We start from the raw sequence: 23,423 nt of genomic DNA on the forward strand, positions 1-23,423 counted from the left end.
TCCTTCTCTGGTAATGGACGCATATTGGTATTTACAGATGAAATTTAACATTACAGTTTTGTTTTGTTTTTTTTTGCTTTCTAAGGTTTTACACTCATTCATTACTTAATGATGGGGATACAGTCTGAGAAATGAATAGTTAGGCAGTTTTGACATGCGAACATCATAAGAGTATACTTACACAAACCTAGATGGTGTCACCTACTACACACCGAGGCTATGATGCTATAACTATTGCTCCTAGTTTGTAGACCTATACAGCCTGTTACTGTACTGAATACTGTAGGCAGTTGTAACACTGTGGTATTTGTATATCTAAATACAGAAAAGGTACAGTAAAAATACAGTGTAAAAGATTAAAAAAAGAGGCACCTGTATCATTTGTCCATCTGACATAAATTAACCTCTCACTATTTGTAGATTACTACTAACAATAAGAATACCGAGTAACTAACTTCACAGTTCTTTTTGTCCTCCAGCTAGATCCCACTAACCAGAGTGGCAATGTGTTTGAATGTCACTTGAAGTGATTCTTTGCATTTTATTTTATTTTATTTTATTGGAGACAGGGTCTCACTCTGTCGCCCAGGCTGGAGAGCTCACTTTAGCCTTGGCCTCCCAGGCTTAAGCGGTCCTCCTGCTGGGATTACCGGTGTGAGCTGCTGCCTGTGGCCTCCCCTCTGATTTGAATAGCCAACTTTGTTATACTGTCAAATTTTCTTGCCAGTGTTGCCATTTCAGTAGCTTGCTACCAATTAATTTGGCATCCTCTGTTGATTTCCCTTCCAATCCTGAGGCAGCCATAACTAACTTTTTATCATTTTAGGAGTGTTCTTACATTTGCTAAGGAATGATGTAAAATTGGGAGGAAGGTCCGTGCTTCAAGGGTCATAGTTTAAGCTGCTGTTAATCCAAATTGTCTCTGATCTTTCTTCAGGAAATTTGTCAAAAACTTACAGCATGTAAATTTATAGTATATTTTCAGATTTATCCACAGAGTTCAGTGCAATTATTTTGTTTTTATTTTTTATGTAGACAAGGTCTTACTCTGTCCCCCAGGCTGGAGTGCAGTGGCAGTCATCGCTCACTGTAACCCTGACTTCCTGGGCACAAGCTATCCTTCAGCCTTTGCGCCCCCCAAAAGCACTGTGTCTACAGGTGTGAGCCACCGCACCTGACCTGAAGTGCAATTATTATAGTGATATTAACTCAAGTTTGTTACGGAGTGTTGATTAACTACATCAAGGATTCTGAGAACAACTAAGGGTTAATGTCTTCAGTTTGTGGTACAAATTGATGCCTTTTAAAACAAGACAAACTCAGTGCACCTTTTGCCACATTGGTGTGATTAAAGACCAAGTATTGGTTTAACTCTGAACTTCATAGACCTATGAAAAAGTATAACTTGCATGACTGTAACCTAGCAGAAGATTGTAAATGACCTTGCCCATCTGCATTGTGTCTTTGTTATCTTTTCAGTAGGCCAACTTTGTCTATCCAGCATCCTCCATCTGCAGCAATCAGTATTCAGCGTCCTGCCCAGTCACGAGATGTCACAACAAGAATCACACTACCATCTCACCCTGCATTAGGGACGCCAAAACAGCAGCTTCATACAATGGCTCAGGTAAAACCAAAAGTGGAGAACCACCTGTGTACTTTGTTGGGTAAAACCAAAAGTGGGCAAAATGTGCTGAGGGCCTAGTGATACTGAAGGCATTGATTGTGTTTACCCTGGACGCAGTGGATAATGTTCTTATAACTGTGTTGTGGGGTTTCCCTCACAGAAAACAATCTTCAGTACTGGCACGCCAGTGGCTGCAGCCACAGTAGCACCTATTTTGGCAACCAACACCATTCCTTCAGCGACCACAGCTGGTAAGTCCATGACCCTCCTCTTCCTTCTACTGGGGAAAAAGGAGGCAAGAGTGGTGGGTTAATTTTTCATTTCTCACCTTCAGTCAGAGAAAAACAACGGGCTAGAAAAATTCTCTTAACTTTTTCCAAGAGATTTCCCAGGTTTTTGAGAATCTGTAACGTGTGCAGAGAAGTTCTTGTTAAAGAATTTCCTTTTTTCCCCTATTTCAGGATCTGTGTCACACACGCAAGCTCCCACAAGTACCATTGTTACCATGACAGTACCCTCCCATTCCTCCCATGCTACTGCTGTGACCACCTCAAACATCCCAGTCGGTAAGTGGCCTGCTGCCTTCAGACAGAAGCTTACCAGGAGTGCTGTAACCCCTCAGACTAGGCCTTCATGGTGATGGCTAGTATTGATTTTTACCATTGTTGATTTCCTCTTTTTTTTTTTCTTTTTCTTTCCTTAAGTCTCACTCTGTTGCCCAAACTGGAGTGCAGTGACGCGATCTCGACTCACTGCAACCTCCACCTTCCGGGTTCAAGCAATTCTCCTGCCTCAGCCTCCCAAGTAGCTGAGACTACAGGCACACGCCACCATGCCTGGCTAATTTTTTTGTATTTTTAGTAGATACGGGGTTTCGCTACGTTGGCCAGGCTGGTCTTGACCTCGTGATCTGCCCGCCTCGGCCTCCCAAAGTGCTGGGATTACAGGCATGAGCCACCGCACTCGGCTGAGATAAGGCAGTTTTTGTGAAGAGGACACCCTGACATACTGGTGACTGGACGTAAAGTGTGGGTTCCAGCCCCTCTGAGCAAACTTTGAAGCCCATTTTCTGGAATAATGGTAGTACCCAGGAAGTCCCTACTCCTGTTCTAGGGTGACCAGCCTACACCAACCCTTAAGTAGGTGCTCATCCTCACAGAAGTCTTTTAGCACAGAGGGTGCTGCTATTGGGTCTTTTCTGCATCACTGCTCACCATGACTTGCCATTGGAGAGACCAAATTTTTCCCGTAACCTTCTGAATTTAATTCATATTTGTCAAAAGAAGTTTGTTTTGTTTGTATCTGTTTAGCATAACACACCTGTTGAAAAGGTAGTAAATTGTCCATATTGCCATCTCAGCCCATTTCCTTCCTCTGCCTGCGTCATCAGCTCTCCTGAGTGCTATCACGGCAGAGCCAAGCCCAGACGCTTAACGTTTATCAAGTCAGGAGCCTCACTCGGGTATTTGTATCTATGATCGAAAGTCAGACCAATAAAGAGGGGCCCTTGTGGCCCAGAGGGACTGTCTAGTTTCCTCCTGACCCTCCACCATGAAGGATTTTTTAGAGATTGGTTCTTGTGAATGTCCTTCTATCTTCCTAAGAGATCCCACTGTGGAAGTAGACTCACTAAAAAGTACCAGGAAACGTACATACATGTATTCCTATTTCCATGGGGTTTATGCTGTCATTTTGTTTTTCTCTTTTATGCTAACCCCAATATTTCTGTATTATAATAGGATCTCTCTAAGAAAGGTAGCTCAGTTGAGAAGGGAAACCTGATATAACCCTAGACCACTGATTTTCAAGTTGGGAAGTAAAACATACATATTAAAATCACCTCAGTGACTTTTTCCAAGTGAGCTTGCCCTCTCCAGGTAATATTAAATCCGAATTCAGCTATTCTTATTAGGAATATGTTGGCTCAGAAAAAAAGCCTAATAAATCACAAGTATAAGGTTTTTGCCTCTATTCCAATGGAATACCATTCTTATTTTCTTCATGTTCTGGTCAACATATGATCATGTTCTCAGAATTATAGAAAGCAAAATCTGGTGATCACATTATTCAGAAAATAGAGATAAGTTTTGGAGATAACATTATGACAGACTTAATGTTTTCTGTGCTATATAGTTCCTTGGTTTTTATTTAATTATTGAGAATGTATGGTTTTTTTTCTTTTTTTTTTTTTTGAGATGGAGTCTCTCTATTATGCAGGCTGGAGTGCAGTGGCATGCTCTCAGCTCACTGCAATCTCCCAGGTTCAAGTAATTCTCCTGCCTCAGCCTTCCGAGTAGCTGGGATCACAGGCACACACCACCACGCCTGGCTGATTTTTATCTTTTTAGTAGAAACAGAGTTTCACCATGTTGGCCAGGCTGGTCTCGAACTCCTGACCTCAGTTGATCTGCTCGCCTCGGCTTCCCAAAGTGTTGGGATTACAGGCATGAGCCACCGCATCCAGCCTTTATGGCTTTTTAAATTAGAAAACAAGTAAAGATTTAAATTAATGGCTGAGTGGTGGGGTATGTCTGGTTACCAACCACTGGTTAGCAACTCTGTCACATGGCAGCTTCATTCCTACTGGAAGCATCATTTTCTTCTACCTTTCATGGGGCTCAGTGAAAAAAACAAGGCTAAGTTGCCCCCTGCTCACCATCCCCACTGCTTACCTCCCTGATGGAAAACCCTATCATGCCAACTTCTCTTTGCATTGGCCAATAGATGCGATCTTCAGTGGTCAGATGGGCATTCCTGTTATCACCCTGCAAAAACTTCTCCACCTGCCTCCCACAGGAGCTGGCTGGGCATCACAGTGGGTCTGTGCAGCTTACCTTTGGTGTTAAATGCTCTGCATTTAGGGTAATATGTTGGCATCCTCCTAGTCTAGTCTCTTTGTTAATGTGCCTCTCACTGGTGTAACGGGTTTTTACAAAGATGGAAGCTGTCTGTCTATGGAAGCTGTCTGTCTATATTTCTGATATAGATCATGGCTTTTCTTTCTGAATTCCCAGGCATACTGTTAATAGATAGATCTATAAAAAATAATGTCAAGTGTATTCTAGTTCAGCTATACCTTCCAAACAAAATTGGATTGCAAGTTTTAAAGGAGTACACATTTGGAGCCTCAGATTGAATTTGAAAACTCTATGGTCATTGATTTTAATTTTGCTCTAAAGTATTATATAAAATCGTAGGACATTCAAAGGACCTTAGAAATTATTAAGTGATCTAGAGAAGGTGTCCTTATAGGTAAAGAAACAGACTTGGGAATTAAAGTCGTCTTCTCATTGCTAATTAGCTACATTTTATAATTATGGACCCGGAGTAGAATCTAAGGTTTTTTGTTTGTTTTTTTTTTTTTCCGTTTTTTAATCCAAAATTGTGTGTTTATTTATTTATTTTGAGACAGGGTCCCAGTCTGTGAGTGAGGCTGGAGTATAGTGGTGCAGTCATGGCTCACTGTAGCCTTGAACTCCTGAACTCAAGTGATCCTCCCGCCTCAGCCTCCCACAGTGCTGAGATGACAGATGTGAGCCACCGCGCCTGGCCTATTTACTTTTTAAATAGTTTACCCCTTTTAAAAACAGGTCATTAAAAAGCCAGGTTGGGAGAAAAGAGCCTGGTCACTTCTATCTTTGTTTCAGTATTAATGTTGAACCCTGCTTTAATAACAGTAGGAATATATCAGTGAATGATAGGATTGAAATAATTCTGTTGAACTTTGTACTTATTTTTCATTTTTTATTTTGATTAAAAATCCAGGCTTATTTTAATTGTTTGCTTTCCTAAGATTGCTGCTAGCCAAGAATGTTTTGGCATGCCAAAAAAAAAGTGTAGAATGGTCATGGAATTGGCGTTTACTGTTTGCAGCCAAGGTGGTGCCCCAGCAGATCACGCACACTTCTCCTCGGATCCAGCCAGACTACCCTGCCGAGAGGAGCAGCCTGATTCCCATCTCCGGACATCGGGCCTCTCCCAATCCTGTGGCCATGGAAACCCGAAGTGACAACAGGTAGGAGGCTGCGTGTCAGTTATTCTGCCTCACTGTGTCATTAATCGTTCTGCTTTATCAGCATAAAACAAAGTGTCCCACAAATATGGCCTATATTTATTACTCATGTTTTCAGATTTTCCCCCGAAAGTAACACTTCGTATAATTCCTTTTTTTATGTGCGATTTTTTTCAAGCCAGTCTCCTTTTGATGGATGTTTTCCTAGTATCCATTTTTTGGGTTTTGTGTGTTTAACATTTTTTGGCCATTTTGAGAGTAAGGGTTGCAGCATTATGACCATTTATCCGTAAGTACCTCCATTTGTAGCACGGAAGAGTAAAGACATTCTTTGATGTCACCGTGGTACAGCTATCTGAAAGGATTCCGAGCTCTCCCTTCTCTTTCACTCATGGATATTTTTAAAGAGTGTGGAGAGGCTGGTTGTTTTAGGGAATTTGATACTGTCACATTGTTTCTTCATGGTTACATTCAGGTTATACCAGGTAAGCAGTGTGTTCTTCCCATTGCATCAGAGAGCTCATGCTGTCTGTTTTTCCCGTATTGGTTATGTTAACATTCATTACTTAGTGAAGGTGATGTTTGCCGGTTTTTTCTACTGGAAAAGCATGTTTTTCTCCTTTGTAAACAAGTAATCTGTATGGAAATATCTGAGTATAAATATCCTGTTCTCCAGTAAACATTCATTCAATAGTTGTAGATCTATTATTAATTCCTGGCTGAATCAATTATTAATATGATAGTTGCAAAATAGTGAGTTTTTCTAACGTGTTATCTATATATATTAGCTGGCATTCTGATGTAAAGAAACTTTCTCTTATCCAACCCCATTTATTTATTATGTTGAGCATTTTATTGTTTTTTAATCGGCTCGGCCTTGTAGATTTACTTTTATTCATTATTAGAATCCATTGCTGTCATCTATTTTGGTGCTCACATGATCTCATTTGGTCTTTGGGGGTTCTTTCTGTCTGCTTCTGTGGATTTCACCCCATCCCCTCTATTCTAGCCTTTCCTTATTTTCCAATGACGAGATATTCTAGATTCCTATTGAACTTTATCTGTCTGGTTGTGAAATCTGCTGTTTCTCCAAGGAGCCCTTTGTCATTTACAAACCAAGATCTGGGCGTTAGCCCTGCTTGTTGCTATGGGTTGTCATTCTTCTAGGCCCTTTGAGCAGGCAGAGGTAGAAAGTATATAATATTTTAAGAACATTTGAGTTCATGCTGATATCTCTAGTTCAACCCCATCGCTTCCCCCATTCCATGTTTGTATCTGCCTCTCCCATAAAGAACCCTATACAGTATACACAAAGTAGTTTCAAAAGCAGGTTATTGTTAAGTGTTCTAATTTGATCATTTGTGTCTAGGAATGCTTACAGATTTTGATACATTGATATGTCCATCCACCTTGTTGAATACTCCTGTTAGCTCTAAATGTTTATAGATTCTCTAAATAATTCTGTAAATTAGCTCTAAATGTTTATAGATTTATGAATTTCCTATGTACATGTTTATTTTGCCTACAAATAAGGACAGTTTGAGGGGAAAGCAAGAGGTTCTTATCATTTTCATTTGTTTTTATGTTTTGTTTTTGAGACAGGGTCTTGCTCTGTTGCCCAGGTTGGAGTGCAGTGGCACCATCATAACTCACTGCAGCCTCGACTTCCGGGCTCAAATGATCCTCCCACCTCAGCCTCCCGAGTAGCTGGGACTACAGGCACATGCAATCATGCCTGGCTAAGTTTTTTTATTTTTTGTAGAGATGAGGTCTCACACTGTTGCCCAGGCTATAGTGCAGTGGTGCAGTCTCGGCTCGCTGCAATCCCTGCCTCCCAGGTTCAAGTGATTCTCGTACCTCAGCCTCCTGAGTAACTGGGATTATAGGCGTGTGCCACCACACCTGGCTAATTTTTGTATTTTTAGTAGAAGATGGAGTTTCGCCATGTTGGCCAGGCTGGTCTTGAACTTCTGGCCTCAAATAGTCTGCCTGCCTCAGCCTCCCAGAGTGCTCAGGCTGGTCTCGAACTCCTGAGCTCAAATGATTCACCTGCCTCAGTCTCCCAAAGTGCTAGGATAGCAGGCATGAGCCACTGTGCCTGGCCTACTTCTATTTTCTTAGGCATTTATATCATGAATAACTATTGACTGCTGTCGAATATTTTTATCTTTTAGGTTTTAAATTATTGTTCTCTTTTAATTTTTAAAATTTATCTAAAACATGAATAGACATTTTGATGTTGAAGCATTTCTCTCCCTATGATAAACTTTATTTGATCATGATGTATTTAACTTTATATGGTACTTAATTCAATTTTATGTAGTTTTTTTGTTGTTGTAGTGAGTTAGATTTGTTTATAATCTTTCTTTTGTCATATTCTCCTGTTCCAATATTAGTATCAAGGCTATATTAAGCTCAAAAACTAAACTAGGAGCCAGGTACGGTGGCACATGTCTGTAGTCCCAGAATTCAGGCAGCTGAGGCAGGAGGCTTGATTGAACCTAGGAGTTCAAGGTTATAGTGTACCATGATTGTGCTGGTGAATAACCACTACGCTCCAGCCTGGGCAACATAGCAAGACCCTGTCTCTAAAAAAATGAAAATAAATTGGATCCCATTTTTTCTTTCCATTGTTTCTGAAGCAGTTCGAATGAAATTGGGATTATTTGTTTTATGTATTTTTAATGAAATTGGCCAGTAAAACCAATTTGAGTTGAGTGTAGTTCATAAGGAATTGAGCAGGGAAGATTTGATTACTGAGATTTTGTGAACTGGTTTTCAGACTTATTCTCAAAAATCACCCATAGAATATTATCTATGTTTTTACATTTATTGATATAGGTATTTATAGTATCCACTTTTTTTTTTTAAATTTTGCATTCTTGGTGTGTGTCCTGTGATGTAAGAGTTTGTTTGGGACACAATTTGAGCAAAGCTTGTTTGACAGTTCTGAAGGATACAAAGAGGAACTGGGGTATAGGATCATTTGAAAGTAAAGAAGAAAATGACTGTTTTGTTTGCTATCATCTGTTCTGTCTCTAGACCGTCTGTTCCCGTTCAGTTCCAATATTTTTTGCCAACTTACCCCCCTTCTGCATACCCACTGGCGGCACATACCTACACCCCAATCACCAGTTCCGTGTCCACTATCCGACAGTATCCAGGTATGAGCCCTGCTTTTTAGATGACTTTTCACAGTTTAACTTTTGCCAACAATAATGTAGAAATTGATGAGGGGTTATTTTTTGTATGAGATTAATTATTTCAGCTTCTGTTTTCAGATTCAGATAAAATGTGAAGCTTGAAGGTCTTAAATAATCATCTTTGTGATCTATAAAAGTTGTTACTCATTAGTGATATTTGCATAGTATTATGCCACCCTGAGGATACTCATGTTAACAATTTTTGTTACTCCTTAAAATGACAGTAGTTACAATGAATAGAGCTGCACTTTTATAGGGTTTCCATTGTTTTATGCAAATATTGGCTGTATTTTTAAAAAATTTATAAAGGTTTGTTTATAATAACTTTTACTTTAGGTTCCATGGTACTTGTGCAGGTTTGTTATATTGATAAATTGCATGCACAGGGATTTGGTGTACCAGTTATATGTTTTTTAGTTCAGTTATGCTCTCCTCTCATCATGATGACGTGTGAATAGCGTTCTTTTTGCTAATCCAGGAAAAACAATCCTTAAATGTCAGAGTCTGTGTAGTCTTTTACTGTGGGACCCTCAGGTCACTCTGGGCATCAGAAAGCCTTATTTCCAGCCAGGTGCAGTGGCTCATGCCTATAATCCCAGCACTTTGGGAGGCTGAGGCAGGGCAGGCAGATCACTTGAGGTCAGGAGTTCGAGACCAGCCTGGCCAACATGGAGAAACCCTGTCTCTACTAAAAATACAAAATTAGCCAGGCACGGTGGCACATGCCTGTAATCCCAGCTACTTGGGAGGGTAAAGCAGGAAAATCGCTTGAACTTGGGAGGCAGAGGCTGCAGTGAGCCACTATTGTGCCACTGCACTCCAGTCTGGGTGACAGAGTGAAACTATCTCAAAAAAAAAAAAAAAAAAAAAAGCCTTATTGCCTGGGGCCGGGCGCTGTGGCTGATGCCTGTAATCCCAGCACTTTGGGAGGCCATGGTGGGCAGATCACTTCGGCCCAAAAGTTTGAGACCAGCCTGGGCAATATAGGGAGACCCCATCTCTACAAAAAATTAAAAAATTAGATGGGCATGGTGGTGCGTGCCTCTAGTCCCAACTACTAAGGAAGCTAAGGTGGGAGGATTGCCTGAGCCTAGGAGGTTGAAGCTGCAGTGAGCCAGGGTGGCGCCACTGCACTCCAGCCTAGGTAACAAAGTGAGAGCCTGTCTCAAAAAAACAAAAAAGACAAAAGAAGGTGTTATTGCTGCCTGGATTGTGGACATTGCCCTCCTGCCACACGGTGCTGTATGGCAGCCAGCGGCATGTGTGGCCACAGAGCACTTGAAGTAGGTTAGTACATGAAAAACTCGATTGTTAATTTTGTTTAATTTCGAGAAATTTCAAGTATGTTTGGAACAACTTAGCAATGCAAAACTACTTTTTCAGTTGTAGGCTTTATGAAATCAAAATACAGATTAAGCATTTCTGATAAAAATTCATGAGATGTACTCGAAGAGTAAAATATACCCTAGATTTTGAAGACATAATATAGAAAAGAGAATGTAAAATATCTTGTTAAGAATTTTTAGGCCAGGCGCGGTGGCTCATGCCTATAACCTTAGCACTTTGGGAGGCTGAGGAGGAAGATCGCTTGAGACCAGGAATTTGAGATCAAGCTAGATGAGACCTAGTCTCTACCAAAATAGAAAAATTAGCCAGGCATGGTGGTGCGTGCTGTAGTCCCAGCCGCTTGGGAGGCTGAGGCAGGAGGATTGCTTGACCCCAGGAGGTTGAGGCTGCAGTGAGCCATGTTGTTTGCGCCACCGCACTCAAGTCTAGGCAAGAAAGCGAGACCCTTGTCCCAAAAAAAATGTTTATTAATGACATATTGAAATGGTAATATTTTGAATATATTGGGTTAAATAAAATATATGATCAAAATTAATTTGGTCTGTCTCTTTTTTTTTTGAGACGGAGTTTCACTCTGTTGCCCAGGCTGGAGTGTAGTAGTGTGATCTTGGCTCACTGTAACCTCCACCTCCCAGCTTCAAGTGATTCTCCTGCTTCACTGTCCCCAGTGGATAGTAGTATAGGTATGCGCCACCACACCCAGCTAATTTTTGTATTTTTAGTAGAGATGGGGTTTCACCCTGTTGACCAGGCTGGTTTTGAACTCCTGCTCTCAAATGATCGCCTGCCTCGGCCTCCCAAAGTGCTGGGATCACAGGCGTGAGCCACCATGCCTGGCCTGTTTCTTTTACTTTTTTTTTTTTTGAGACAGTCTTTCTCTGTCACTCAGGCTGGGTGCAGTGGTGCAGTCATACCTCACTGCCTCCTCAAATTCCTGAGTTCAAGGGAATCCTCCCATCTCAGCCTCCTGAGCAGCTGGAACCACAGGCATGTGTTATGATGCCAAGCTAATTCTTTAATTTTTTATAGAGATGGGGTCTTGCCATGTTGCCCAGGCTGGTCTCCAACTCCTGGGTTCAAGCATTCCTCATACCTCAGTCTCCCAAAGTGTTGGAATCATAGGTACAAATCACCACACCGGGCTGTTTTTACTTTTTTATTGTAGCCACTGGCAAATTTAAAGTTGTGTGAGTGACCCACTATGCCATTGAACAGTGCCGGTCTAAAATTTCAAACATTGTAAGATACTTGTTTATTTAGGGAAAAGGTAGCTTATAAGTGTAAGATATTTAAATAGCTTTGAAAACAAGTTCCAACATCTCTGGATTGTTTTGATGACTGAGGAAAAAGTCCTCTGTGTTTATTTTCTTTCCACAGATAGTAAGAAATTCCTCCTTTTTTGTTGCTTTCTGTGAATGCTCTTGTTTTCTTTTTTTTTTTTCAATATACACAGTAGATGGGGTGTTTGCCTTGTAAGACACAGGACACTTGCTTGTTCTCTGTTTCTGGTGGATACGTGCCATTTGAAATTCATAACTACTGTATTTCAAAACCACCTGTGATAGTGGCCCTATCAATTAAAGCAGAGGTTCTTGACCTGGGACCTCTGGGTGTATTTCTGACATTTTATATTAATTATTTAGCATGGTTGCCTGGCTAGTATTTGCAATTTAATAGCTGATTGCCTTTTTTCTTGTTTTAATCATATTTCTAGTAATCTGTAGAAAAACAATATCATATTGGTAGGAAGTGAAAGGAAATAACAATCCCAAGTATATTAAGTTTCAAGTAACAATGTTTATTTATTTATTTTTTTTCAAACCATGGATTTAGATCTTATACAGTGGAGGAAATCCGTTTTTAATGTTTCTCTCTTTATGTGGACTGTGTGAAATGAAGCTAACCTTCTTATAGTTACCTTTCGCATCATTTTTAGTTTCAGCTCAGGCTCCAAACTCTGCCATCACAGCTCAGACTGGTGTTGGGGTAGCGTCTACCGTCCACCTAAACCCCATGCAGTTGATGACAGTGGATGCATCGCATGCTCGACATATTCAAGGGATCCAGCCAGCACCCATCAGTACCCAGGGCATCCAGCCAGCCCCCATTGGGACCCCAGGGATACAGCCCGCACCACTTGGCACACAGGGAATTCACTCAGCAACCCCAATCAACACACAAGGGCTTCAGCCTGCACCTATGGGTACTCAGCAGCCTCAGCCTGAAGGAAAGACTTCAGGTAATTTTAAATTTTTGCATAGAAGATGGTTTGGAGAAAAGAAATACATTTGGGTTTAAATCCTTTCTCTGCCACTGGCTTTGTCGTCTTATAATTTATCTAGGCCTTTTCTTCTTTGTATTAATAATATGAGTTGCTTAGAACTTAGAGTTTCAGGGTCACTGTAAACGTTAGAAATAATATACCTCACTGTAATCCCAGCACTTTGGGAGGCTGAGGCGGGTGGATCACGAGGTCTGGAGATCAAGACCATCCAGGCTAACGTGGTAAAACCCTGTCTCTACTAAAAATACAAAAAAATTAGCCAGGCGTGGTGGCGGGCGCCTGTAGTCCTAGCTACTCGGGAGGCTGAGGCGAGAGAATGGCGTGAACCGGGGATGTGGAGCTTGCAGTGAGCCGAGATCGCGCCACTGCACTCCAGCCTGGGCCACAGAGTGAGACTCTGTCTCCAAAAAAAAAAAAGATACAGTATACATCAACAGCCCTAGTATTCATTTGAACATAATGAGAAGTGTTATCTTTTTTAAAAGCTCCTAGTTGTGGGAAAAAATTCACCTTATAAGTAGTATTCTCATTGAAGATTTTCTTCAGAGTTGTACATAAAGCTGTAAAATCTTATGCTGATGTTAGCTAATATTATGAATTCTTAAAAAGAAATACTAGTGGAATAACATTTTGAAAAATGGAATAAGTCACTGTATTTAGATCTTTTTGAGACAGAGTCTCACTCTGTCACCCAGGCTAGAGTGCAGTGGTGTGTGATCTTGGCTCACCACAGCCTCAACCTCCTGGGCTCAAGTGATCCTCCCACCTCAGCTGCCTGAGTAACTGGGACTATAGGTGCAAGCTACCATGCCTGGCTAATTTTTGTATTTTTAATAGAGACAGAGTTTTGCCATGTTGCCCAGGCTGGTCTCAAACTCCTGGGCTCAAGTAGTCTACTCACCTTGGCCTCACAAAGTGCTGGGATTACAAGCATGAGAAATTACACCAGCTAGGTTATTTTTTTTTTTTTTGGCTGAATGTAAGATTCCATGTACTTGGATTATTATTAATTAGCCATTTCTCTGATGTAGTTTAAAAAAACAAAATAGCTGTTTCTCAGCCAAGGCACTGATTTTTTTTTTTTTTTTTTAAAGACAAGGTCTCACTCACTCTGTTGCCCAGCTGGAACACAGTGGTACAATCATGGCTCACTGTAGCCTTGACCTTCTGGGCTCAAGCAGTCCTTATGCCTCAGATGCCCATGTAGCAAGGACTACAAGTGCATGCCACCACACCTGGGTAATTATTTTTGATTTTTTGTAGAAACAGGATATTGCTTGTTGCCCAGGCTGGTCTCGAACTCCAGAGTTCAAGCTATCCTTCAGCCTTGTCCTCCCAAAGTGCTGCGATTACAGGCATCAGCCACTGTGCCTGGCTGGAGCTATGAATTTCAATTGTTCTGTAGACCTTGAATTCAACTATTTAATCAAAGTCTCTCTGATTTTTTATTACTAAACTAAGTGTCTATGATAGAGATGCAATTTACCCATAATGACCCACCCGGTAGGATGGTGTACTACATATTTAAGGGCACCTGCCAGAAAACTCATGATATTAAGTTGACTCCTATGAAATTGCCATTTTTATAGGTCAAAAACTGTCAAACACGGGTATTTTCTGATTATGATCTCATGCTCACCAGTATTTTGATGCTAACTTTAAGTGTATAGTTAAAATATCTGTTAGTTGAATGTGTTTCTAAAGATAGACGGGGGAGGGTACCATTATTGAGGGTTGAGAGAGATTGGTATTTTACAAAAACTGAATGAGTACATTTCTTGAAGTGTACATTGGAGCATGCTATCAGGCTGGTAGATAGTGTTTTCTATTTGTGGCTCTTGTATTAAGCCTTTCTTGTCTGTCAGTTTTCTTATCTCTAAAATGGAAATTACAATGATGGTAAGAATTATATCAGTAAAAAATGTAAAGGAACTAGTAGAGTGAGAGACTATACTAGATACTATGTACTTTGTTCACCTTATCTCATTTATTAGTAACTGTGATTATAGAGCAAAGAAAAAATAATGGTATGGGCCAAGTGTGGTGGCTCACGCCTGTAATCCCAGCACTTTGGGAGGCCAAGGCAGGTGGATCACTTAAGGTCAGGAATTCGAGACTAGCCTGGCCAACATGGTGAAACCCCATCTCTACTAAAAAATACAAAAATTATCCAGGTGTGGTGGTGCACGCCTGTAATCCCAGCTACTCTTGTGGTTAAGGCAGGAGAATCACTTGAACCTGGGAGGTGGAGGTTGCAGTGAGCTGAGATTGCACCACTGTACTCCAGCCTGGGCAACAGAGCAAGACTCTTTCAAACAAAGAAAAAGAAAAAATAATGGTATGGATCATGCATCAGTAGACTTAGTAACTGCTCCCATTTAGCTATCTGCTCTTTGTTGGATGAACATTGTGCTCCTGTCCCTTATCAGTTTGAAATTGGACAGTTAGAACATGGATACCTAATTCTAGTGGTCTCATTATTTTTATTTATGTCTTCTGTGGCATTTTGTTTCCCTCTCTTCAATGTTCTTTCCTGTTGCCTCTCTCCTGTAGCAGTGGTGTTGGCAGATGGAGCCACAATTGTGGCCAACCCTATTAGCAATCCATTCAGTGCTGCTCCAGCAGCAACAACCGTGGTGCAGACCCACAGCCAGAGTGCTAGCACCAACGCTCCCGCCCAGGGCTCATCGCCACGGCCAAGCATACTCCGGAAGAAACCTGCCACAGATGGGTGAGTAGACCTGGTAGTGCCAAATGACACCTCTGGTTCTGGATATAACTGGTATACATAATAGGCACTCTTATCTAATGCTGGTATCAAACTCATCTCTCATTTTCTGTGGTGTGTTAAAATTTCCTCCAAAACAACTTGACCACAGGATTATTCAGTAGAGCCTTACCCAGCTGAGACTGTAAGATCTTAACAAATCCTGGAGTCAGTGAGGTGTTAGTTTGTAAGCATCTGTTGCATGCTACTTTAATTCTCTCTAGTTGTGGAACTTCAATCATAGAACTTTTAAAGTAGTTTATAAGTAACTCTTGGGCTTGTGTAGGTAGTTACCTTAACTCATACTATAAACTTCATTCAGCATGAATCGTTGCTGTTGAAACGGGAAAAGTTCCCTTGTCCCCCTCGAAGGGCGTGCAACAGTGGGAGTGGCTCGCTTCTTCATTGCCCTGCTACTCAAACCTCTAGGGGAGCATACAGACAGGCAGGCTGTGTTGCTCCAACCCTACAGCAGTGTCTAGAGGTGAATGTTTATAGCTGAAACCCCAGTGGGCATGTGTTACGGAGTGCTCTTTTAGTTTAGCCATCCATAGATGGCTTGCATTAACCAGCTCAATTAGACCCCTGCCTTATGGCAAGGACAGAGAGCTTTCTGTATCCCAGGGTTCTTGCCTTGGTGTGCTGGAAGAATGGGATCACACGTGGGCTTGGAGAATGAGTGTAGGGTTTTACTGAGTAGAAGTAGCTCTCAGCAGATGGGGGAAGCCAGAAGGGAGATGGAGCGGCCCCAGCTCTCTGACTGCCCTGGCCAAACTGCGTCGTTCTGCTGGTCGGGGGCCTGCTGGCATGCCAGCGTCTGTCATGTGCTCTTCCACCGGCATGCTCCCCTTGCTGTCCTCTCGCCGTCCAGCTGCTTGTGTCTTTTGCCAATGCGTTCCTCTTGACGTCCAGCCGCTTGTGTGCCTGTCTGCTAGGGTCTCGGAGGTTTTTACAGACGCAGGATCAGGGCGTAGCAGGCCAGGGTGGTCTGGGGGGAAATGCAACATTTGGGCAGGAAAACAAAAATGCCTGTCCTCACCTAGATCCGTGGGCACAGGCCGGGGGTGGAGCCCTCACCAGGGACCCGCCCCTTGCCAGCACTTCCCTACTCCCCTTCTATGTCACTGTGGGCAAACAAATTCTGAAGTGTAGTAAGGGTCATATTTGGTAGCAGATAGTGTTTTGTGTTGCCATGTAAGCTTCTCAGTTGGTGGATCATAGGCAGGAAGGTATGTGCTGTGCTGTTTGAGTTAAACATTCTGGAGGTGGGAGATGAGCAGACATGTTTCAGAGAGCAGAGTTTCTGTGGCTCAGCTGAGCTAATAGCATCAACATCAAAAGATTAAAGCAAGTGCAAACTTAAATTGCTGGGACTAGGGTCCATGCAGGGTTTTTATTTGCACAGAGCTGTGCATAGACCAGAGTCCCTATCTTTGCTGTTTATGAATACTTTGTACTTTTTTAAAGGATAAGTCAGTCCATGACAAAGTTACCTTATTAGTAAAAACACAAGGCAAAGCTTGTGGTTAAGATGACAGATTGATTACACACATCTAAAATCTCTCCGTCTCATAACCCTATATAACTTTTTTTCAAAAAAGTTGTAAACACACAAGGATGGGGAGAACAGGAGAGGACACAGTAGCAACTGAAGCTGGGAAGCAGACCATCACGCGATGGCGTCCTGGCTCTGAGAAAGCTAAATGTGAAGCTTGCGTAGGGGAAAGTTGAGAACCATCCTCTTTTAAAATTGGAAAATCTTCAAAAGGACCAACAACAGGCAAATCCTGGGGGCGAAGGAAGGGGCTCTCTCCTTTAAGGAGGATAAGTTAAAACCTTTGAGTTTGAAAAGTGTTAAAGTTAGAGCCCAGAATCCCATTTTCTACCTATGCCATGTGGTGTACTGCCCCTTCCCGACTTTAGCAGGAGCCTGAAAGTTCAAACTCTGCAGATGGTCCGCTAGGGTCACCCAGCACTATAGAGGTCATGAGTATTTTACCAGAAAGAGATTGTGACTCACCATGTGTGTGTGGAGTGCTGAACACTTCCCAGTCCACTCCCTGCTTTCAGCTGATAGAACTCTGGCAGGTGAACTTGATTCTAGATGGAAAATGAGAAGAGGACTCTACTTTCCTTCTGGGGAGTCTATCCAGCCCAAGGGGAAGCTCTAAAGATACTGACACTAGGGCTTCCTTAAGGACAGGGTTAGATTACCCTACAGTGGACCTCATAGTAGACATGCCCTTCCAAAGCTCAGAGCTCCCAGCCAGCATTTCAGTCCCTCTCCCCGACTCTTAATCATGAACATACAACCAAAGATAGGCACATATCTGAGGGGACCTCTAACGGTGGAAGACAGAAACCACAATAAATACATGCCCAAAGTACCTTGGAAGATGTAGAGGCCTGGCAGGGAGAATAAAACACAAAACAAATGAGCAAGGATAAGCAAACAGTATCCGTGATGCCTTCAGAAAGACAAAAGGTTGCATCCACAAAACGGTAACACAGTGCTATGCAAAAAGAACATTCAGAGGAGAAAAGAACCGGTCCTGAAATAAGATAGCAGAAATTGAAAGATCAGTAGAAGAGTTGGAAGATAAAATTGAAGAAATCTCAAACGTGGAACAAAAAGACAAGAAAATTGGAGAAAACGACAGGAGAAAATTTAAAACAACAATAAAAAGAACCAGTTCAGGAAATCCAGCCTCCAGGTAATGGGTTTCAACAAGAGAGATCAGAGAAAAGGAACAGGGATTACAAAGTAAGGAGTTACAAAGTAATAGAAAATTACCAAAACTGAAAGAAATGAGTTTCCAGGTTACAGAGATGCTCTGCACAGTATTCAATGGATGCAATAAACTCAGGCCAGTATTTTGAAATTTGGCAGCACTGGAGACAAAGAGATGTGCCTGCTTCTCCCGTACTTCCTCCCAAAGACCCTTGTATTGTGCCCTCTAATTCACAGCCTGTCATCACATGACACTCCAACCTCCACCCCAGTGCCCTTGTCTCTTCTTTCTCCACGCCTTCTTGCTTTAAACCTGGCTCTTCCTCAGGGACTCAACTTGCCCTGCAGCTGTCTAAAGTGGTCCCTGCCTCTCTTCCACATCCCTACTGTCACTCAGCCTGGAGGTAGGCAAAGTGTCCTTGTCATGCCTCACTGCCATTTGCAGACCATTTCTCCTCAAAAGCACTTGATCTGTATTTAGATTTCATAAAATGTACAGTTGAAAAAGTAGTTTCACATAGCCAAGTTATTCCAGACAATAAAAAGTTTCTCAATAACTGGATCGAGTATCCATTATAAAATTCAAATTAATTAAAATGAAATAACATTAAAAATTTTGTTCCTGAGTTGCGCTTGCCACATTTCAGTTGCTCAGTAGTACCATATGGCCTTCTTGTTGGACAGGGCAGATCTAGAGGCGCAGAGAGTCAAGTTAGATTTTGCAGGTGTATCTGTATGCCTTTTGGAAGGACATGATGTCTGGCACTTTTTAGTGATAGTGGAACCCTCTCTTCACCTTTAATGATCAGAAATGATTTTCCAGCTCCCTGGCCCCTCAGGTGCTTGAATGCTTCTCCTGCCTCCACCCTCCCCACCAGTTTGGGCACTTAGCACATAAGCTCAGTAAGCCTTCCTGACCTTGTCTCTGTGCTCCCATGCCCCTAGCCCACCTTCTTTCTTCCCACCTCCCTCCCAATGGAACTCCAGCTCCAGAGGGACCCCAGCAGCCTCCAGTCCATTGATCCACCTTTTCATGTTCTTCACTGCCTCTCATGGCCTCTTTCTCTGCTCTTCCTGATTCAGAGTCTGTGGTCACTTGCAGTCATTTCCTTACCCCCCCATCCCACTTCGCTTTGTCAAAACCAGACTTAAATCCAACTTTCTGCTTCATTTACGCTGGCACATGTACAGCAGATTGCGGCAGGGGAAGCCACTTTGCCAACTGGTCTTGCTTAGCCTCACAGACGCACTAAGGTCTTAAAGCAGCCCATCAAAGTATACTCTCTTGCACCACTCCAGATAACTATTTTACGTTTCCTTCTCTCAAAACTCCCAGGCTTCTTCCGTCTTCACTGTTAGTCGACAAATTGCTCCTTTTTTGAGAAAAAGAAAATCAAAAGACAACTACAGTCTGCAGCTATCACATCTATAATACTTAGGGTGGCAGTACCCCATGTCCTACCTCTGTCTGTTCCTCTAGACAAGCTCTCTGGGCTCCTCTCCAACATGCCCTGTCTCCTCCTCTCTTGCCTATTCAAGAATGATGCTCTAGTTCTTCTCCCCCTCTCTCCTACAGCCTCAGCTTTTTCTTGTTAGTAGATCATTCACATAAACAGTATAAACATGCCGTCATTTCTTCTGTATGAAATATCCTTCTGTTGAGCTCACTTTGCTCTACTATCTACCACCCTAATTTTTTTTTTTTTTGCTCTTCTTTGTAAAAAGAAATTGTCTGTGTTTGCTGTGTCCAGTTCTTCTGTCAGTCTTTTTTTCATCATTTTCATGGAAGTATATAGAAAATGTCACAGACGCATGTATAGTCTCAAAATAAACAGTGTCCAACCACTGTATAGGTCAAGAAACAATGTTACTGTCAGGTCAGCCAAGAGAAAGGATGAGGAGACCCAAAGTCAGGCAAGCAAGCTTTATTGAGCTGCTTGGCTGCTCCACCACAGTTAGAGGAGGCAACCCCCCTTACAGACTATAGCAGGGTTTTGTAGGGCCAGAACTGGGTCGGGGTCGGGGAGCTGAGTCGGGTGCAAGAGGACTGGGTTGGGGTGGGAGAGCTGAGTCGAGGGTGCAGGAGGACTGGGTCAGGGTGAGGGAGCTGAGTCGGGGGTGCAGGAGGACTGGGTCAGGGTGAGGGAGCTGAGTCGGGGGTGCAGGAGGACTGCGTCGGGGTGGGAGAGCTGAGTCGGGGGTGCAGGAGGACTGGGTCAGGGTGAGGGAGCTGAGTCGGGGGTGCAGGAGGACTGCGTCGGGGTGAGGGAGCTGAGTCGGGGGTGCAGGAGGACTGGGTCGGGGTGGGAGAGCTGAGTCGGGGGTGCAGGAGGACTGGGTCAGGGTGAGGGAGCTGAGTCGGGGGTGCAGGAGGACTGCGTCGGGGTGAGGGAGCTGAGTCGGGGGTGCAGGAGGACTGGGTCCGGGTGGGGGAGCTGAGTCGGGGGTGCAGGAGGACTGGGTCAGGGTGGAGGAGCTGAGTCGGGGGTGCAGGAGGACTGGGTCCGGGTGGAGGAGCTGAGTCGGGGGTGCAGGAGGACTGGGTCGGGGTGAGGGAGCTGAGTCGAGGGTGCAGGAGGACTGGGTCCGGGTGGGGGAGCTGAGTCGGGGGTGCAGGAGGACTGGGTCGGGGTGGGAGAGCTGAGTCGGGGGTGCAGGAGGACTGGGTCGGGGTGAGAGAGCTGAGTCGGGGGTGCAGGAGGACTGGGTCGGGGTGGGAGAGCTGAGTCGGGGGTGCAGGAGGACTGCGTCGGGGTGGAGGAGCTGAGTCGGGGGTGCAGGAGGACTGCGTCGGGGTGAGGGAGCTGAGTCGGGGGTGCAGGAGGACTGGGTCGGGGTGGGGGAGCTGAGTCGGGGGTGCAGGAGGACTGGGTCGGGGTGGGAGAGCTGAGTCGGGGGTGCAGGAGGACTGCGTCGGGGTGAGGGAGCTGAGTCGGGGGTGCAGGAGGACTGGGTCGGGGTGGAGGAGCTGAGTCGGGGGTGCAGGAGGACTGGGTCGGGGTGGGGGAGCTGAGTCGGGGGTGCAGGAGGACTGGGTCGGGGTGGGGGAGCTGAGTCGGGGGTGCAGGAGGACTGGGTCGGGGTGGGAGAGCTGAGTCGGGGGTGCAGGAGGACTGCGTCGGGGTGAGGGAGCTGAGTCGAGGGTACAGGAGGACTGCGTCGGGGTGGAGGAGCTGAGTCGGGGGTGCAGGAGGACTGCGTCGGGGTGAGGGAGCTGAGTCGGGGGTGCAGGAGGACTGGGTCGGGGTGGGGGAGCTGAGTCGGGGGTGCAGGAGGACTGGGTCAGGGTGGAGGAGCTGAGTCGGGGGTGCAGGAGGACTGGGTCGGGGTGGGGGAGCTGAGTTGGGGGTGCAGGATTACTGGGTCGGGGTGGGGGAGCTGAGTTGGGGGTGCAGGAGGACTGAGTCGGGGTGGGGGAACTCAGGGGTGCAAGAGGACTGGGTCGTGGTGAGGGAGCTGAGTCGGGGGTGCAGGAAGACTAGGTTGGGGTGAGGGAGCTGAGTCGGGTGCAGGAGGACTAGGTTGGAGTGCGGGAGCTGAGTCAGGGGTGCAGGAGGACTGGGTCGGGGTGGGGGAGCTGAGTCGGAGGTACAGGAGGACTGGGTCGGGGTGGGGGAGCTGAGTTGGGGGTGCAGGAGGACTGGGTCAGGGTGGGAGTGCTGAGTCGGGTACAGGTGTCTTTACCCGCATCCTGGAGATGTTTTTTGCCAGCTTTGTTGTGCGAGGTGAACAGACATGTTAACCGCATCCTGTAACTGGACAGTTACTGGAGGGGTCAGCGAAGGGTTGGGTGGGGGTTTGTCTTTTGCCCTCGGGTAGCTGTGAGGAGAGTGCAAGGGACTGTATTGTAAGGCCTGTGGGAGGGGAAGGAAATGGTCTGGTCGTGGTGACCTTAACAGTTACCAACATCTTTTCCCAAAGGTAACTAATCAATGGATAGATAGAATCATGTGATGTGCATTTTTTTGTGTGAGTCTGACTTTCATCACTTGGTTTTACGTAATTCATCTGCATTATTGCATATGAATTTGTTGTTGTTGTTGTTGAGATGGGGGTCTCACTCTGTCTCCCAGGTTGGACTATGGTGGCGCAATCACAGCTTACTGCAGCATTTACCTCCCCAGGCTCAGGTGATCCTCCCACCTCAGTTTTTGTATTTTTAGTAGAGATGGGATTTCACCATGTTGCCCCGGCTGGTCTCGAACTCCCGGGCTGAAGCATTCCACCTGGTTCAGCCTCCCAAAGTGCTAGGATTACATGCGTGAGCACCTGGCCTTGATTGTAATTTTTTAATTGTTGTATAAAATACCATGTATAACAGTACCGTGTTTTATCCATGGTTATTTGGGTTGCTTCCATGTTTTCCTGTAATGATACCCTGAACATTTTTGTGCATGACTTTTGATTCATGCATGAGTACATTTCTGTTAAATACTGAGGGATTTGCTATGTCATAGGGTGTGCTTGTTTTAAACTTTCGTGGAGCATGGTTTTCTGCATGGTTTTACCCATTTACACTCTCACCAGGAGTAATCATTGTTTCATCCTCACCAACACTTGTTCTGGGCAGTCTTTGTGAGTTTGGTCATTCTGTCGGTTTATAGTGATGTTTCGCATTAGGTTCTTTTTTTAAATTTGTTTTTGGTTTGGTTAGTTTTTGGCCAGTGTTGGGGGTGGGAGGGGGTTGGCAGCAATGCAGTTGGTCTTGCTTTTTTAACTTTTATCCTTATTTTTGTTATGGAAAAGTTTAAACATAAGAAAATCCTGTGGCCAGGCACGGTGGGTCACGCCTGTAATCCCAGCACTTTGGGAGGCCAAGGCGGGCAGATCATCTGAGGTCAGGAGATCGAGACCAGCCTGGCCAACGTGGTGAAACCCCGTCTCTAGTAAAAATACAAAAATTAGGTAGGGCATGGTGGCAGGCACCTATAATCCCAGCTACTCGGGAGGCTGAGGCGGGAGAATCACTTGAACCCAGGAGGCGGAGATTGCAGTGAGCTGAGATCGTGCCACCACACTCCAGCCTGGACAACAGAGCGAGACTCTGTCTCAAAAAAAAAAAAGAAAAGAAAAAAATTTTGAACATATGAATATATGCCTGTCACCCAACTTTAGTTCTCAGCTTATCAGCTCTTGGCCAATTTTGCTTCACCTATATGCTTACCTACCTGCTCGTATCATATTATTTTGAAGCAAATCCTAGATACCATGTCATTTCATTTGTATGTATTTCAGCATGTTCCTATGGAGAGATACATAACATTAAAAAACCAATAACCCCTTAATATCAAATAGCCAGTCATTGTTCAGGTTTCCAATGGTCTGAAATGTCACACAATTTGTTATATTTTATATTATCTATTTGAATGAGTATTCTGATAAGATGCTCATATTATCATGTTATCATTCTGATAACATTGTGATTAGTTAATATGACTTTAAAAGCCATTTT

The 23,423-nt window shown here is 44.0% G+C and overlaps 1 protein-coding gene across 11 annotated transcripts in view; it reads left to right on the plus strand.

Annotated features, from left to right (window-relative positions):
* The window catches only part of SAP130 (Sin3A associated protein 130), an 87,809-nt gene that overhangs the window by 26,130 nt on the left and 38,256 nt on the right, over nucleotides 1-23,423 (plus strand). For 4 of the 11 annotated variants that reach the window (XM_008953595.4, XM_008953597.4, XM_034954208.3 and 1 more), the window contains exons 8-14: nucleotides 1,480-1,627; nucleotides 1,788-1,878; nucleotides 2,089-2,193; nucleotides 5,501-5,642; nucleotides 8,682-8,803; nucleotides 12,126-12,428; nucleotides 15,030-15,204. In XM_008953595.4, the coding sequence (XP_008951843.1) occupies nucleotides 1,480-1,627; nucleotides 1,788-1,878; nucleotides 2,089-2,193; nucleotides 5,501-5,642; nucleotides 8,682-8,803; nucleotides 12,126-12,428; nucleotides 15,030-15,204 (1,086 nt within the window). Of the gene's footprint in view, nucleotides 1-1,479; nucleotides 1,628-1,787; nucleotides 1,879-2,088; nucleotides 2,194-5,500; nucleotides 5,643-8,681; nucleotides 8,804-12,125; nucleotides 12,429-15,026; nucleotides 15,205-23,423 lie in introns of all 11 variants that reach the window. The other 7 variants (XM_008953593.4, XM_008953596.4, XM_034954204.3 and 4 more) reach the window with 2 other exon arrangements.

The sequence above is a fragment of the Pan paniscus genome, chromosome 13 (assembly GCF_029289425.2).
Source record: "Pan paniscus chromosome 13, NHGRI_mPanPan1-v2.0_pri, whole genome shotgun sequence".
NCBI classification, from domain to species: Eukaryota; Metazoa; Chordata; class Mammalia; order Primates; family Hominidae; genus Pan; species Pan paniscus.